This window comes from Chrysochloris asiatica, unplaced genomic scaffold (assembly GCF_000296735.1).
Source record: "Chrysochloris asiatica unplaced genomic scaffold, ChrAsi1.0 scaffold00089, whole genome shotgun sequence".
Lineage (NCBI taxonomy): Eukaryota > Metazoa > Chordata > Mammalia > Afrosoricida > Chrysochloridae > Chrysochloris > Chrysochloris asiatica.
The window spans coordinates 5,770,415-5,784,099 of record NW_006408607.1 but is presented as its reverse complement, the minus strand read 5'-3'; the positions used below and the strand labels follow the sequence as shown (position 1 = coordinate 5,784,099).

Sequence of the window (13,685 nt, the reverse complement as noted above, 5' to 3'; positions counted from 1 at the left end):
TGGACTGAAACTTTGGCTCAAACTTAACACTACAGGAGTAGGCAGCGTTTCATTCTATTGTACATCGTGATTATGAGCTGAAACCGACTGGACAGCACCTAACAACAACAGACTTGAAAATAAGTATCTGTTCGTTTAAGACACCCAACTTGTAAGATTTGTGTTGTAGGAGCACTGGATAACCAAAACAAAGGTCTTCTTTTATCTCCCAGTAACTTCAATCACAGCACAAGATATGTTAATTACTATCTTCTTTGATGCTTAAAATACCATTTTTAAGTCAGAGAGATACTAAGTGTGAGTCCCCGCTTAGTCATTCCCACATTATGAATCTGATGCGGTTCCTTCTGTTCTCTGAGCCTTCATGTCCCCATCTAAGTGAAGCATCCCCGCAGGACTAAGTAACAGCACCTGGAGAGCACCCAGCCCAGGATCACTTCATGGTCATGCTCAATACATATTAACCCCCCTTTCAACATTTATGTTTGTTGACCGAATTCCCTTACATCTATGATTAAGTATTGTAGTTTAAGGAAAATCAAGTTATTTTTAAAAAAGGCCTCCTCCAAAGAACTTTAAAATCTACGAAGAAGCTCAGAAAAGACACTGTTCATGGATTTAAGCACTCCCTTTCCATTCAGCACGGAGGAGGTCTCAGAATCTTCAGCCCAAGTGGCCTGAAAACATGTGAGTGAAACCTGTCTGTCATTTGTATCCCCCCAGGCTTCCTAATGAGTTACACCACTGTCTGCTAAAGGGTTGAACTGAATTCTTCTCACAGGTTTGCCAAAGGAGTACATCTGACTTAAGTCCTGGTATGGTGCTATACGATAAGCACCAGACTGCTAACTGCATGATCGGTGGTTCAAACCCACCAGCCACTCCTTGGAAACCCTATAATAGGGTTGCTATGAGACGGTACTAACTCAACTGCACTTAACAACAACCCAATAAATTATTTTAACAATGCAGATTTGAAATAATAGGTGCTAAGTGGGAGAAAGATGAGGCTTTCTGCTCCCATAAAGATTTATAGCCTCAGAAACCCTGTACAGGGTCGCTATGGGTCAGAACAGACTCCACGGCACATAACAACAACAGCAAGTGCTTCTGAAAATGTTTTGGTTCTTTTAGGATTTCAGAGGAGTCCTGGTGGTACGGTGGGATAAGCAATGGGTTGCTAAGCAGAAGGTCTACAGTTCAAACCCACCACCTGTTCCAAGGGAGAAAGATGAAGTTGTTTGCTCCCAAAAAGATTTGGAGTCTTGGAAACCCTAAGCAGCAGTTGAACTCTGTCCCATGTTGTTGTTTCTAGGTGCCGTCGAGTCGATTCGGACTCAGAGCCACTTTGTACACAACAGAATGAAACAGTGCCCAGCCCTGCACCACCCTCCTAACTGTTGCACTTGAACCCACTGCTGGTGCCACACTGCCAAACCATCTTAGGGGTCTTCTTCTTTTTCACTGGCCCTCCACTTTACCACCAAGCATGATGTCCTTCTCCAGAGGCTGGTCCCTCTGTATGAGAGGCAAAGTCCTGTCATCCTTGCTTCTAAGGAACATTCTGGCAGTACTTCAACAGAGATTTGTTTGTTCTTCTGCAGTCCATGGAACTTTAATACTCTTCTCCAGCACCATAACTCAGATGCATCAATTCTTCTAAGGCGTTCCTTATTCATTGTCCAACTTTCACATGAATATGTGGCTACTGAAAATACCATGGCTTAAGTCATGATGTTATATATTGGTCCAGTGGTGAGGATTCTTTTCTTTACACAGAGGTGCAACCCATACCAAAGGCTGTGGTCTTTGATCTTCGTCAGTATTTCAAGACTTCTTGCTTTCATCTTGATTGTGTAATTTGCTTATCAAAGGTTGTTAATTAATATTCCTCCAATCCTGATGCTACATTCTTATTGTAATCCAGCTTCTGGGATTATTTTCTCAGCATTGTTGCTGTTATTACGTGCCGTGGAGTCAGTTCTGACTCACAGCGACCCTGTACAGTGTTTCTGAGGCTGTAAATCTTTATGGGAGCAGAAAGTCTCATCTTTGTCTCACGGAACAGCTGGTAGTTTCAAACTGCTGACCAGGAGATTAGCAGCCTGATTCGTAACCACTACGCTACCAGAGCTCCTTATTTGCTCAGCATACAGACGAAGTAAATATAGTGAAAGAATACAACCCTGGCGCACACTTTTCTTGATTTTTAAACCACTCAGTATACCCTTGGTTCTGTTTGAAAGACTGCTTCATGGTCTATGTACAGGTTCCTCATGAGCACAATTAAGTGTTCTGGAATACTCATTCACTGCAATGTTGTCCATAACTTGTCGTGATCCACACAATCAAAAGCCTTTGCATAGTCAATAAAGCACAGGTAAATATCTTTCTGGTATTCTCTGCTTTTGGCCAAGATCCATCTGGCATCAACAGTTATATCCCTCGTTCTACGGCCTCTTCTGAATCTGGCTTGAACCTCTGGCAAATTTCCTGTAGATGTTACAGTCATTTTGTAATCGCCTTTTGCTAACTTTTACTTGTATGTGGTATTAAAGATACTATTCGATGTTTTCTGTATTCTGTTGAGTCACCTCCCTTCGGTGTGGGAACAAATATGGATCTCTTCCAATCATGTGGCGAGGTGGCTGTCTTCCAAACTTCTTGGTATAATAAGTGACTGCCTCCAGTGCTGCATCAGTTTGTTGAAAGATTTCTATTAGTATTCCATCAATTCCCAGAGCCTTGTTCTTTGTCAATGCCTTCAGTGCACCTTGGACTTCTTCCTTCAGTATCACCGGCTCTTGATTATATGCTACCTTTTGAAATGCAAGAAATTAAGATCTGAACAAAAATTTTCAAAGGACAGCAAGAGAAGACAAAGTATTATAATGAAATGTACAAAGACCTGGAATTAGAAAATGGAAAAAGAGAGAACTTGATCAGCATTTCTCAAGCTGAAAGAACTGAAGAAAATATTCCAGCCTTGACCTGAAATATTGAAGAATTCTATGGGCAAAATACTGAATTATGCAGAAAGCATAAAGAGAAGATGGAAGGAATACCCAGAGTCACTCTGTCTTATGGTGTCCTGGTGTGGTGCTGCAGGATAAAGCACTGGACCACAAGGTCAGTTTGAGCTGCAAGATCGGCGGATCAAACCCACCAGCTACTCCTCAGAAACTCTAGACAGGGTCGCTATGAGTCGGAACCGACTCCATGGCACTCAACAACAATATATGTCAGAATCAGCTGGATGGTGGTGGGGTTAGGATTTCAAAGGGCCCTGGTGATGCCACAGTTAAGCACTTAGCTGCTAACCATCAAGTTGACAGTTGGTCCCTACCAGCCAATCCAAGGGACAAAGATGTGGCTGTCTGCTTCTGTAAAGGTTTCGGCCATGAAAACTCTACGGGCCGCATGCATCTATTGTGTCCTATAGGCTCACTATGAGTCCGAAACCACCTGAAAGCAGTGGGTTTGGTTTGGGCTTTGGGTACTTCAAAAAAGAAACATCACAGTTACAACATAAAAGAAAAATGACACTGCATCAGTACCTTTCCACACACTGCATTCGTGTTAGGGGAGGCTGGCATCTTCGGTTATGAGCTTCTCGGGCAGCAAGTCTAGCTTCCGACAACTGAAAACAAGCACAAAACCCATTTCATAAACTATCAAACTTTCTAGCACCCTAGAGAAACTGCCATGACATTCTTAAAGCAAGAAGTCAAATCCAAGTAACTCAATGATGTAAGCATGCATTCATTTCAGGGGGTAACCAAACATAGAGAACTGGGGAATTCTAGGGCAGTTTAAAGCAACAGACAACCAGACTATTTCCTAGTAAACCTAAAAAAACTAGAAAGTCGCCAGTGAACACATTCAAAACTTTAACTGAAGCTGCTGAATCCAAGATACCAAGCTCGTAACTCTATTCCAAATGCCTTTGTAGGGTCAACCCATAATTATATAAAGGATGTCCAATCCTACTGTTGTTAAGTGCCGTCAAGTTAGTTCCAACTCATAGTGACCCTATGTACACCAGAAGGAAATACGGCCCAGTCCTGCGCATTGCTGCCACTGTGTGCCAATCCATCTCACTGGAGGTCTCCTTCTTTTTTGCTGACTCTCCATTTTATCAAATATGATTATCTTCACCAGGGACTAATCCTTCCTGATTACATGTCCAAAGTATGAGGACGAAGTCTGGCCACCTTGGTTTCTAAGGAGCAACATGGTTGTCCTTTTTCCAACACAGATTTGTTTGTTCTTCTGGCAGTCCATAATACCATTAATATTCGTCTCCAGCACCACAACTCAAATGCATCAATTCTTATATAGTTTTCCTTATGTTCAATGCAGATGTGAAAAAAGGTTTTCAAACATCTAGAAATGATCATGAATTAGACTGTTTAAGGCAAAATCTACATTTGCAGAGCATCAGTTATCCAATACTAACATCTTGAAGAATCTTAAGATAAACTGGTTTTGAAGACTGTGGTTCAAGATACCAGTAACTGCTGTTGTTAGGTATTGAGTCATTGTCTACTCATACAGAGCCCGTGTGGCAGTGAACAAGTGCCCCATAGGGTTTTCTTGGCTGTAATCTATATGGAAACAGATTGTCACAAAGTGGGTAGGTTCATACACAAACTCCAGTTTCCCATATTGACAATACAATTTGAGACTGTCACTTTCATCTCTCTTAGATATGTGTACCGCATGTAATGTTCAAATGGCATACATGTTTATGGGTTCAGACATTGTCAATACAACTGTCATGTACATCAAAAATAATATGTATTCCAAAGTTGATATACCTTTTCATCTTCCCACTGAAAAAAATTACAGTCTTTCCTATCTCTAGAGGCAGAGCAGGCATAAAACCTTCTGGTTTCTTCTCTCCCTTGGTTCACCTTTACAAACAGAAGAGTAGGTCCTAGCCCAAAACAGGAAGAAGAAAAAAAAAGTTAAACAATAGTTACCTACATCAAGTTTCTAAGCTTTCACCATTCTTAAATGGAACTGGTTTGGGTTTTATACTCGATGTGTCATAATTATATACACAACTGTTTAACACATCCAAACATGGCCTACTTACTAGAAGTAAATATTAATCTCTGAAAGCTGGCCTCTGTGGAAATAAAATGATATTGTCAGTATAGCAGATGACTACATGGTGAATAGAGTCCTGGCTTGGCGCTGTGGGTTAATGAGCTGGACTGCAAAGTTGGTTTGAACTGCAAGGTCGGTGGTTCAAGCTCATCAGCCGCTCCTTGGAAACCCTATACAGGGTCGCTATGGGTCGGAACCGACTCAACGGCACTTAACAACAACAAGGTGAATGCTACAGGCCTGGGTCATGAGATTAAAACAAAGAAGGGGTCTAGAAAACTCAGCACTTCGCCTAGATGGCTCCGTTATCCTTACAGTGAAAACCCCGTGGGGCTTTACAGGGGTACACACACTCTCCCTACAAGTTAGAGAAAACTTGTACGGTTTCCAGGTTAAGAGCTCATTCTGTCGTTTTCCTTAACGGATTTAAAAGACAACACTGTAACAACGCAAGTCGCAGAATACGAGTCCTTTAGTTCCATACATCCCCTCTGCCTACACTCTGTCGCTCCGCACCCCTCCAAACAGATATGCAACAGCCCTGAAATCAAACCACAATAGTGGGGACTTTCTATCAGGGTTTCTCAAGAAGCCTGAAAACTAAATGTCTCAAGAAGGGGCGATTTCCAATCATCACTCGGGGTGGGAGAGAGGGACAGTCGTAAAAGCCCACTTCCCGGCACCCGGGCTGTGACCAGACGTGGACCCACCGTGAGGGCACAGCGGAGCAGGGGCGGCGGGGTCCGCTGGTTGCACCACCTCCACGCCCGAGCTCCTCCGGCACCCCGCGCTCCCCTCGGCCTCCACGGTTTCCCGCTGGTCCCTGGGGGCCGCCATCTTCCCACCGCCGTCCCGAAAGCCTCAGCCTGGACCATCGAGGCCGAGAAAGAGCGCCGCCGTGACCCACAGCGCCGCCTCAAGCCCTGGAGGAGCTATGCACGCCGGCGAGGAGGGCCTGCCCCCAAGAGGACGTCCCCACCTGCGCCCTCTAGCGATAGGGCTGGCAGGCCATTTGTTGGGCTTTGGCAATGTACTGATTTGGTGTCTATTCTGTGTGACACCCTCAGGACCTATCCCTGTGAACTCCCTTCGTTCCTAAAAGGATAGCTGGAATAGAAGACGAATCTCTGGAGCAAACATTTGGTTGAGCTGCAAGTCCAAAAGGCAACATCCCACCAACAGCTGCTGACAAAAGAAATAACTCTATTTCTTACCCGTTTCTTCCCACCCCTCATCCCCTAAGCGTTAGCACTATCTTCCAACAGACGTTTACAGTTGCATATCCGTTGACGTGCATACACGTGCTTAAGTTTACAAAGTCTTACTTAACGTTGTTGTTAAGGTCCTTCCAGTTGGTTCAGACTCATAGCAACCCTGTATAGGGTTTCTGAGGAATGGCTGGTGGGTTAGAACCGCTGACCTTGCTGTTCCTCTTTATTCTTTATCATGTTCCTGTGAGGGAAGATAGCCTAGTACATAGTTTTGGCTCCTCTTTCTCTTTCATAGCCCACATCTGACCACCAGGAAATCTTTCATACCTTCACAATGGATTCAGCATCCTGCCGCTTCTCACCATCTTCTCTGCTTCCGCACCTGGTTTGAGCCATCATCATTCCTCACTAGCAATGCTACAGGGGTCTGCTCACTGACCTCCCTGCTTCTGTCCTTACATGCCCCCTCCCCCCACGTGATTAATTTAAAGCCTAAGTCAGACTGTCAGGGGGAGGTTAGGACACCTGGGCCTTAGGCCTCTCTCACCCTGGTTTCATATCCACCTCTTTGCCTTGAGTCCCCTGCTACTAAACAGAGATCAAGAAACGGGGAAGACATCGCTAGTCCAACACGAATGGTAACATTGAAAGGAACAACCTGAAGCCAGTGATGAGGATATCAGGACCTGAAGCCTCAATATAAGTAGCTGGTCACAGGCAGCTAATCCATGAAGATAGGGCCTAGAGCTGACAAATGCAGAAAGCACTCTGTTTTCAAGAAGCCTGCACCCCTTTACTAAAAATCAATGAATATTCCACATGTCACTCCTCTTAATCAATATGCATGAGCATCCTCTTGGCGGAGGAAACCTCCTAGCTTTGTAAGCCAGTGCAACCCAACCCCAGAGAGTCTTCTCCACTCATGGAGACGACTCGCTTCTCTCTATGAAGTGAACTTTCACTTTGACTCAATCTATGCTCCCCAATTCTACCAGGTCTTCACTTACAGAGACAGACTGCTTCTCTCTCTCAAGTGTACTTTGACTTTGCAGTAAAGAGCTTCTGAGTGAAGGTTTATTGTTCATGTGGTTGAGAAGCAGTGACTCTGTGAGACTAATTCTTTAGACCCTCCTGAGAACAAGAGGGACCAGGGAAGAACATGACAAGACCATGTTCTTCCTCTGCTCAAAGCTTTCCAGTGGCTTCCATGTCATCAGAGTCAAAGTGAAAGTCTTCATAGCTTCCTACATTCTAACCTTTTTCAGGAACCTCTCCGAGTTTACCTTCTACCCTTCTTTCACTCCATCCTCTCCACTAACATGCACCTCTTTGCTGCTGCTCAGACACACGAAACACACTCCTTTCCGAAGGCCCTTCAGCCTGCTGCCTCTTCCCTCTACTGGAACACTGGTAGTGGTGGTGGACTAAGTGAAGCCCCCGAAGAACCTTCCAGTGGGTTTCCTGCTGTGTCAGGGGAAGGGGTGAGGGGGAGTGGTTACAGGTGGGTGAGACCCCTTGGTCCCGAGGGGTGAAACTCCCTGTATGGTTGGAGGCAGACCAGAGCAAAGACCCCTCTCCCCCATGCAAATCTAAGGTGGCAGTGAGCTTACCCAGAAAATAGAATTGTCAAGTTGAAAATGACATGTAACCACATGGATGTGTCCCATGAATAAAATGCAGAACCCACACAAAGTTAAATGAGAAAGGATATACAGCTGGTGTGGTGGTTGCTAAGTGCCATTGAGTCAGTTCTGACTCATGATGACCCTATATAGGGTTTCCGAGAAGCGGCTGGTGGGTGTGAACCGCTAACTTTGTAATTAGCAGTCCAGTGCTTAGCCACACCAGGATTAAGTATGTAAATGCTACATGATGTTGGTGGTTGTGTGCTGTGGAGTTGGTTCTGACTCATAGGGACCCTGTATAGGGCTTCCAAGGCTATACATCTTTATGATAGAAGAAAGCCTCATCTTTCTCCTGAGGAGCAATTGGTAGATCCAAACTCCTGACTTTTTGGTTAGTAGCCCAGCTCACAATTCATTATGCTACCAGTGTTCCATAAATGTTACATGGTGGTGGTGGTTATGTGCCGTTACGTTGGTTCTGACTCATAGTGACCCTGTATAGGATTTCCAAGGTTGCAAATCTTTATGGGAGTAGAAAGCCTCTTCTTCCTCCCATGAAGTAACTGGTAGATTTGAACTACTAGCCTTGTGGTTAGAGGTCCAGCTCATAACATTCACATAAAGTTCAAAACAGGACAGTTGTGATGACGGCTCAAATTTCTGAAAAAAGCATGACATCAGTGAATGTTCACTTTTAAAGGGTGAAGTTTATGGTATGTGAATGTGGCTTCCATTTTAAAAAGGGCAAAAGCAATCTATGGTATTAAGAGTAAGGAGAGAAATGTTGAGTAATGTATGCTCAACCTTGGAACAACAGGGCTCTGTGATACAGAGATTGAGTCCTGGTTTGAATGGGCAAAAGAGGGAAATAGTGTTAAGATGCTTGACTATCTTATGAATCTTGGTTTCCCTTGTGTACTACTGTAAAATAGACACTTGAGGGGGAGAGAATGGAATAGCCAGGAACATCACTATAGAAATCTTGTAAGCCCGTCTTCAGCTTATAACTGATTGATGTTGATGTTAAGTGCCGTTAAGTCAGTTCCAACCCATAGTGACCCTGTAGAGGGTTTCCTAGGAACGACTTGTGAGCTTGAACCACCAACCTTGCAGTTCTACCTAACTTTGCAGTCTAGCACATTTACACACAGTGCCACACCAGGACTCCTTACAACTGATTGGAATACCTAAAATGGGGCTAGAACTTGCCCAGTGAAAGAGGCTTCCTGAAGAGCCTTTGCATTACCTAAGACCATAGGTGGAATCCTGATCCCCATCCAGAATCTTCTGAGGTGGGAAATTTCCACTTGAAAAGACAAGCAGACAAGCCTGGAGCAGCTAGAGGAATAGAAAATAACTTCTTGAAAGAAAGACCAGTAGGAAAAAATCAAAAATAATATCGGCAGCCTGATTGACTACTACAAGAACAAGCAAATTGTTCACAGGGGAGCCATCAAGACAAGCAATCACGTCCCCTCAGAGCAAATCCCCTTCCAAAATGAAACTCAAAGGGAATACACAAGCAGGCATGTAATCTTGCTGGTGACCACGTTGGTCTATATACAGGGAAGTGGGGGGAAAACAGCAGTGAAGCTGTGAGCTAAATCTGACCACATTCAATAGACTCCTGTCAACCTGGATCACAACCTGATTGACCAGCAGTATAGCGAGACTTGGGGACTCCTGAGCCCATGGACAGGGACATAGCCAGAGAAGACTAGAGAGGAGAGTGAAGCATCCAGCTGATATGAAGTGAGGGGAGAAGCACAAGAACGCCCATACTTGCAGATAGTACCCATTTGACCTACCTTCAATAGCTGAATGATCAGTATTTGACTAGAGGAAGAAAGAAGAGGGAAAAAAAGTATAATCACTACAATTTGATGAACTTGACCTATACTTATGGATGTAGTAGCTTAAAAGAGGAAACAAATCTTTAAAGCAAGGATCATTCCCACCCCCTCAGTACACAGGGTTGACAGTGATGGGCAACTTAGACATTGGCTACCCAAAATGGGGGAGCTTACAAGTTTTCAAAAGGGTTCAGGGGTAGGTAGAATTTCCACTGGGTAGTTTCCAACCTCTTTTGACAGGGCTGGTGAAAGGAGATGGGGCTAAGATTCTTGTGGTTCAGTAGTGAATAATTGCTATCAGGACTGATTGCGAATGTTGCAAATATAAAGGTAGACATTTTGTAACAAAAGGAGGGGAGTGGTTGACTTTGCAGTCCAGGAGCGGAGAATCCTGGGACCATCAAGGGAGAAGAGTGGAGTGTGGGACCGTATCCAGAGAAGCAGCACCGTCAGAGAGGAGGCAGAGCCGATGACGTGGAGAGATGGAGCAGCTGGAGACTTTGGACTTAGGGAGAGAGAGGGGCTGTGTGCTGGCGGCTGGGGGGCAGGCTTACAAGTTATACCTTTTGGTTGTTTGACTGGTTATATATTCCTGAGTGCTTTGGTGTACATCCAAAATATAAAACAAAATAAAATAAATAGAGGGAATGGAAGCAAATGCTGTTGAATGATGATGTGCTGAGGGCATTGTAATCATTGTAATGAAACGAAATACGATAGGATGAATGTAGAGCTGATGTACGCCCATTAAAACTACCACTCAATTCACTATAAAAACTTTGAAAAAAGAGTAAGGCTAGAAGTACCATGGTGGGCAGCTTTTAGAAGAATTTGGCATATGCTCTATGCGGATCTCTCGCTCTCAGTGTTACAAAACAAAAGGCTGTCTCCCAGCACTTTTCTCTAAACTTCGTGAGAGCAGTCACATTTGCTTAAGCTGAATGCTCAGCTCTTCGAACATGTTATTGTTGTCAAGTACCGTTGAGTCGGTCTTAAAACCCAGACAAATCCACTGCCATCCAGTTGATTCCAGCTCAGAGTTACCCTTGCTCAGCAGAACGAAATGCTCTCTGGTCTTGCACCATCCTCACAATCATTGTTACACTTGAGCCCATTACTGCTGCCGCTATGCTAGTCCATCTTGTTGGGGGTCTTCCTCTTTTCCACCGACCCTCCATTTTACTAATCATGATGTCCTTCTCCAGGGATTGGTTCCTCCTGATAATATATCTGAAGTATGCGAGACAAACTCACCAGCTGCTCCTCAGAACCCCTATACAGGTTTGCTATGGGTCGGAATCGACTCAACGGCACTTAACAACAACAATGCGAGATAAAGCCTTCTAAGAAGCATTCTGGTTGTACGTCTTCCAAAAGAGATCTGTTTGTTCTTCTGGCAGTCCATGGTACTTTTCATATTCTTCACCAACACCATAATTCAAATACAGTCTTCCTTACTCATTGTTCAACTTTCACATTCCTACGTTGTTGATAAGTGCCTTCAAGTCGGTTTTGACTCCTAGGGATCCCATATAGGGTTTCCCAGGAGCAGCGGGTAGGTTTGTAGTTAGCAGTTCAGTGTTTAGAAAATACTATGGCTTTGGTCAAGTGCACCTTGTGCTTGACTACTAACCCAAAAGTTAGTGGTGAGGTTAATGATCTGAACCCATTCAATGGTGCTACAGAAGAAAGGCCTGCCAATTTGGTCTCATAAGGATTACAGCCAAGAAAACCCCATGGAGCTGTTCTATTCTGAGACACATGGGGTTGCCATGAGTCAAGCTCTGTTAGACAGAAACAGATGTGCTCTTTGCATTAAATTTCAGAATGATTGAGATAGTTTGTGATTGTGTGTGTTTAAAGTATGTAATATTTAAGAGTATCTGGCACATTTGCCTTATTGTTTCAATTTTTATTGTTGTTAAGTGCCATCAAGTCAGCTCCAACCCATAGTAGCCCTGTATAGGGATTTCTGAGGAGCGGCTGGTGAGCTTGAACCCCAAACTTGTGTTTCAAACCAATTTTGCAGTCTAGTGCATTAACCCACAGTGCCACACCAGGACTCCATTATTTCAGTTAGAAAAATGTAATTGATTTTAGATATATGAGCTAAAAAGATAAATTAAAATCTGATGTGGCACTATAGGATAAACACTGGACAGCTAACTGCAAGGTTGGCGGTTCAAACCCACTAGCTACTCCATGGAAACCCTATACAGAATATCTATGAGTCAGAACAGACTCCACAACACTTAACAACAATAAAAAGGGCTACATATACTGGTGATGGTGATTGTGTCCTGTCAAATCAATTCCGATGCATAGTGACCTTGTATAGGATTTCTGAGGCTGTAAATCTTTTTTTTTTTCATGGAAAATTCTTTCTTTCTTTCTTTTCTTTTTTAAAGCTTTTATTGTGAATTGAGTGATAGTTTAAAGGGCAGATTATCAGTTTTATACTCCACCAGTCAAATTTTGGTACTTTGCAATGAATATAGCTCCCTCCATATGCCATTGGTTAACAGTATTTACCTTTATTCTTTTTTTTTTTTTTTTAATGTACACAAAACACAAAGAAGGTATATATTCATTAAAAAACACAAGGGCACATTCTGCAAGCCTGCCTCCTGGCCACCAGCACACAGCCTTTCTCATACCATGAGTCTGGAGTCCTCAGCTGCTCTCTCTGTCCATGTCTTCATTTCTGACTCCATCTCTGGTATTGCTGCTTCTCTGGTTAGGATCTCATGCTCCACTCATGCTCTTCCCTCTTGCTGGTCCTAGGGTCCTCTGTTCCTGGAATGTAAGATTAATTACTCTCTGATTTTTGTTTTACATCTTCTACCTTTACAGTTGTGACTATCACAATTAGTCATGATAACAATTACTCACTATTGAATCAAAAGAATCCTATCTCCTCCTCCCCCATCCCCTTCCATCAGAGCCATCTAGACAGAGAAAAACTATTCAGTGGAGATTCTACCTTACCCCCCTCCATCTGAAACTAAGCACACTCTGGAAGGCTTGTAAACCAATCACTTTGTGCCTTTATAGTCCCCATTTTTGAAACCAATGTCTAAGTTGCCCATCCCTGTCAACCCTGGGTACCGAGGAGACAGGCTTGATGTCTGATTTGATGAATCCTACCCTTTTGGTTGGAATTTTGAGCAACTTGAGGCTGTAGCATCTTTACAGGAGCAGAAAGCCTCATCTTTCTCCCAGAGAGTGACTGGTAGATTCAAACCTCTGACCTTGCAGTTGGCAGCCTAGTTGATAACCCATTAGGCTACCAGAACTCCTTTACATGTGGTAGCTTTATAAAAATTGCTTAGATGCTTTGAAAACTTTTGTTTGTATAGGTTCATAAATCTGACCTGTCAGGCATTTGAAAAGCTTCAAAAAAAACAAACTCAACTTAAATTTGTCAAGCTAGTCTAATATATCTGAAATAACTTAGTTATCTGTTGCAAATTGCCTAGAAAATTTTAATATGCTCAACTTGAATTAATTAAAGAACAAGTAAAAGTGACTATTCTTAATTCAAGCTTTTCTTAACAGAATAAGATTTATAAACTGAGCTGAAACTCTTAAAAAAAAAGTCTAGTTTTTTTTAAATTTACAACTCCAGTAATTTGACTGCCAATTTAATCTCAAATAGTTATAAATAGTCACTTGCATGCACAAAGGATTCTCTGGGCATTAAAAACTCAGAATCGGTGAACAACTTTAAGGAGTTTTTCATATGGTATGGCGTCTCAGATTATTTGCTCAGCATAAATATGAGGTGACAATACAATTCTGACTCATACCTTTCCTGATTTTAAACCATCCAATTATCCCCACTACCAGCTACCAGCGGTTCCACGGGAGAAAGATGAGGC

At 43.2% G+C, this 13,685-nt stretch overlaps 1 protein-coding gene across 2 annotated transcripts in view; it reads right to left on the bottom strand.

Moving 5' to 3' along the window:
* Positions 1-5,974, bottom strand: part of ZCCHC4 (zinc finger, CCHC domain containing 4) — a 73,762-nt gene extending 67,788 nt beyond the window's left edge. For both annotated transcript variants that reach the window (XM_006866299.1, XM_006866300.1), the window contains exons 1-3: positions 5,826-5,974; positions 4,821-4,939; positions 3,558-3,640 (exon numbers count right to left, since the gene is read on the bottom strand). In XM_006866299.1, the coding sequence (XP_006866361.1) occupies positions 3,558-3,640; positions 4,821-4,939; positions 5,826-5,952 (329 nt within the window). In that variant the 5' untranslated portion in view covers positions 5,953-5,974. The remainder of the gene's footprint in view (positions 1-3,557; positions 3,641-4,820; positions 4,940-5,825) is intronic.
* Positions 5,975-13,685: the final 7,711 nt, after the last annotated feature.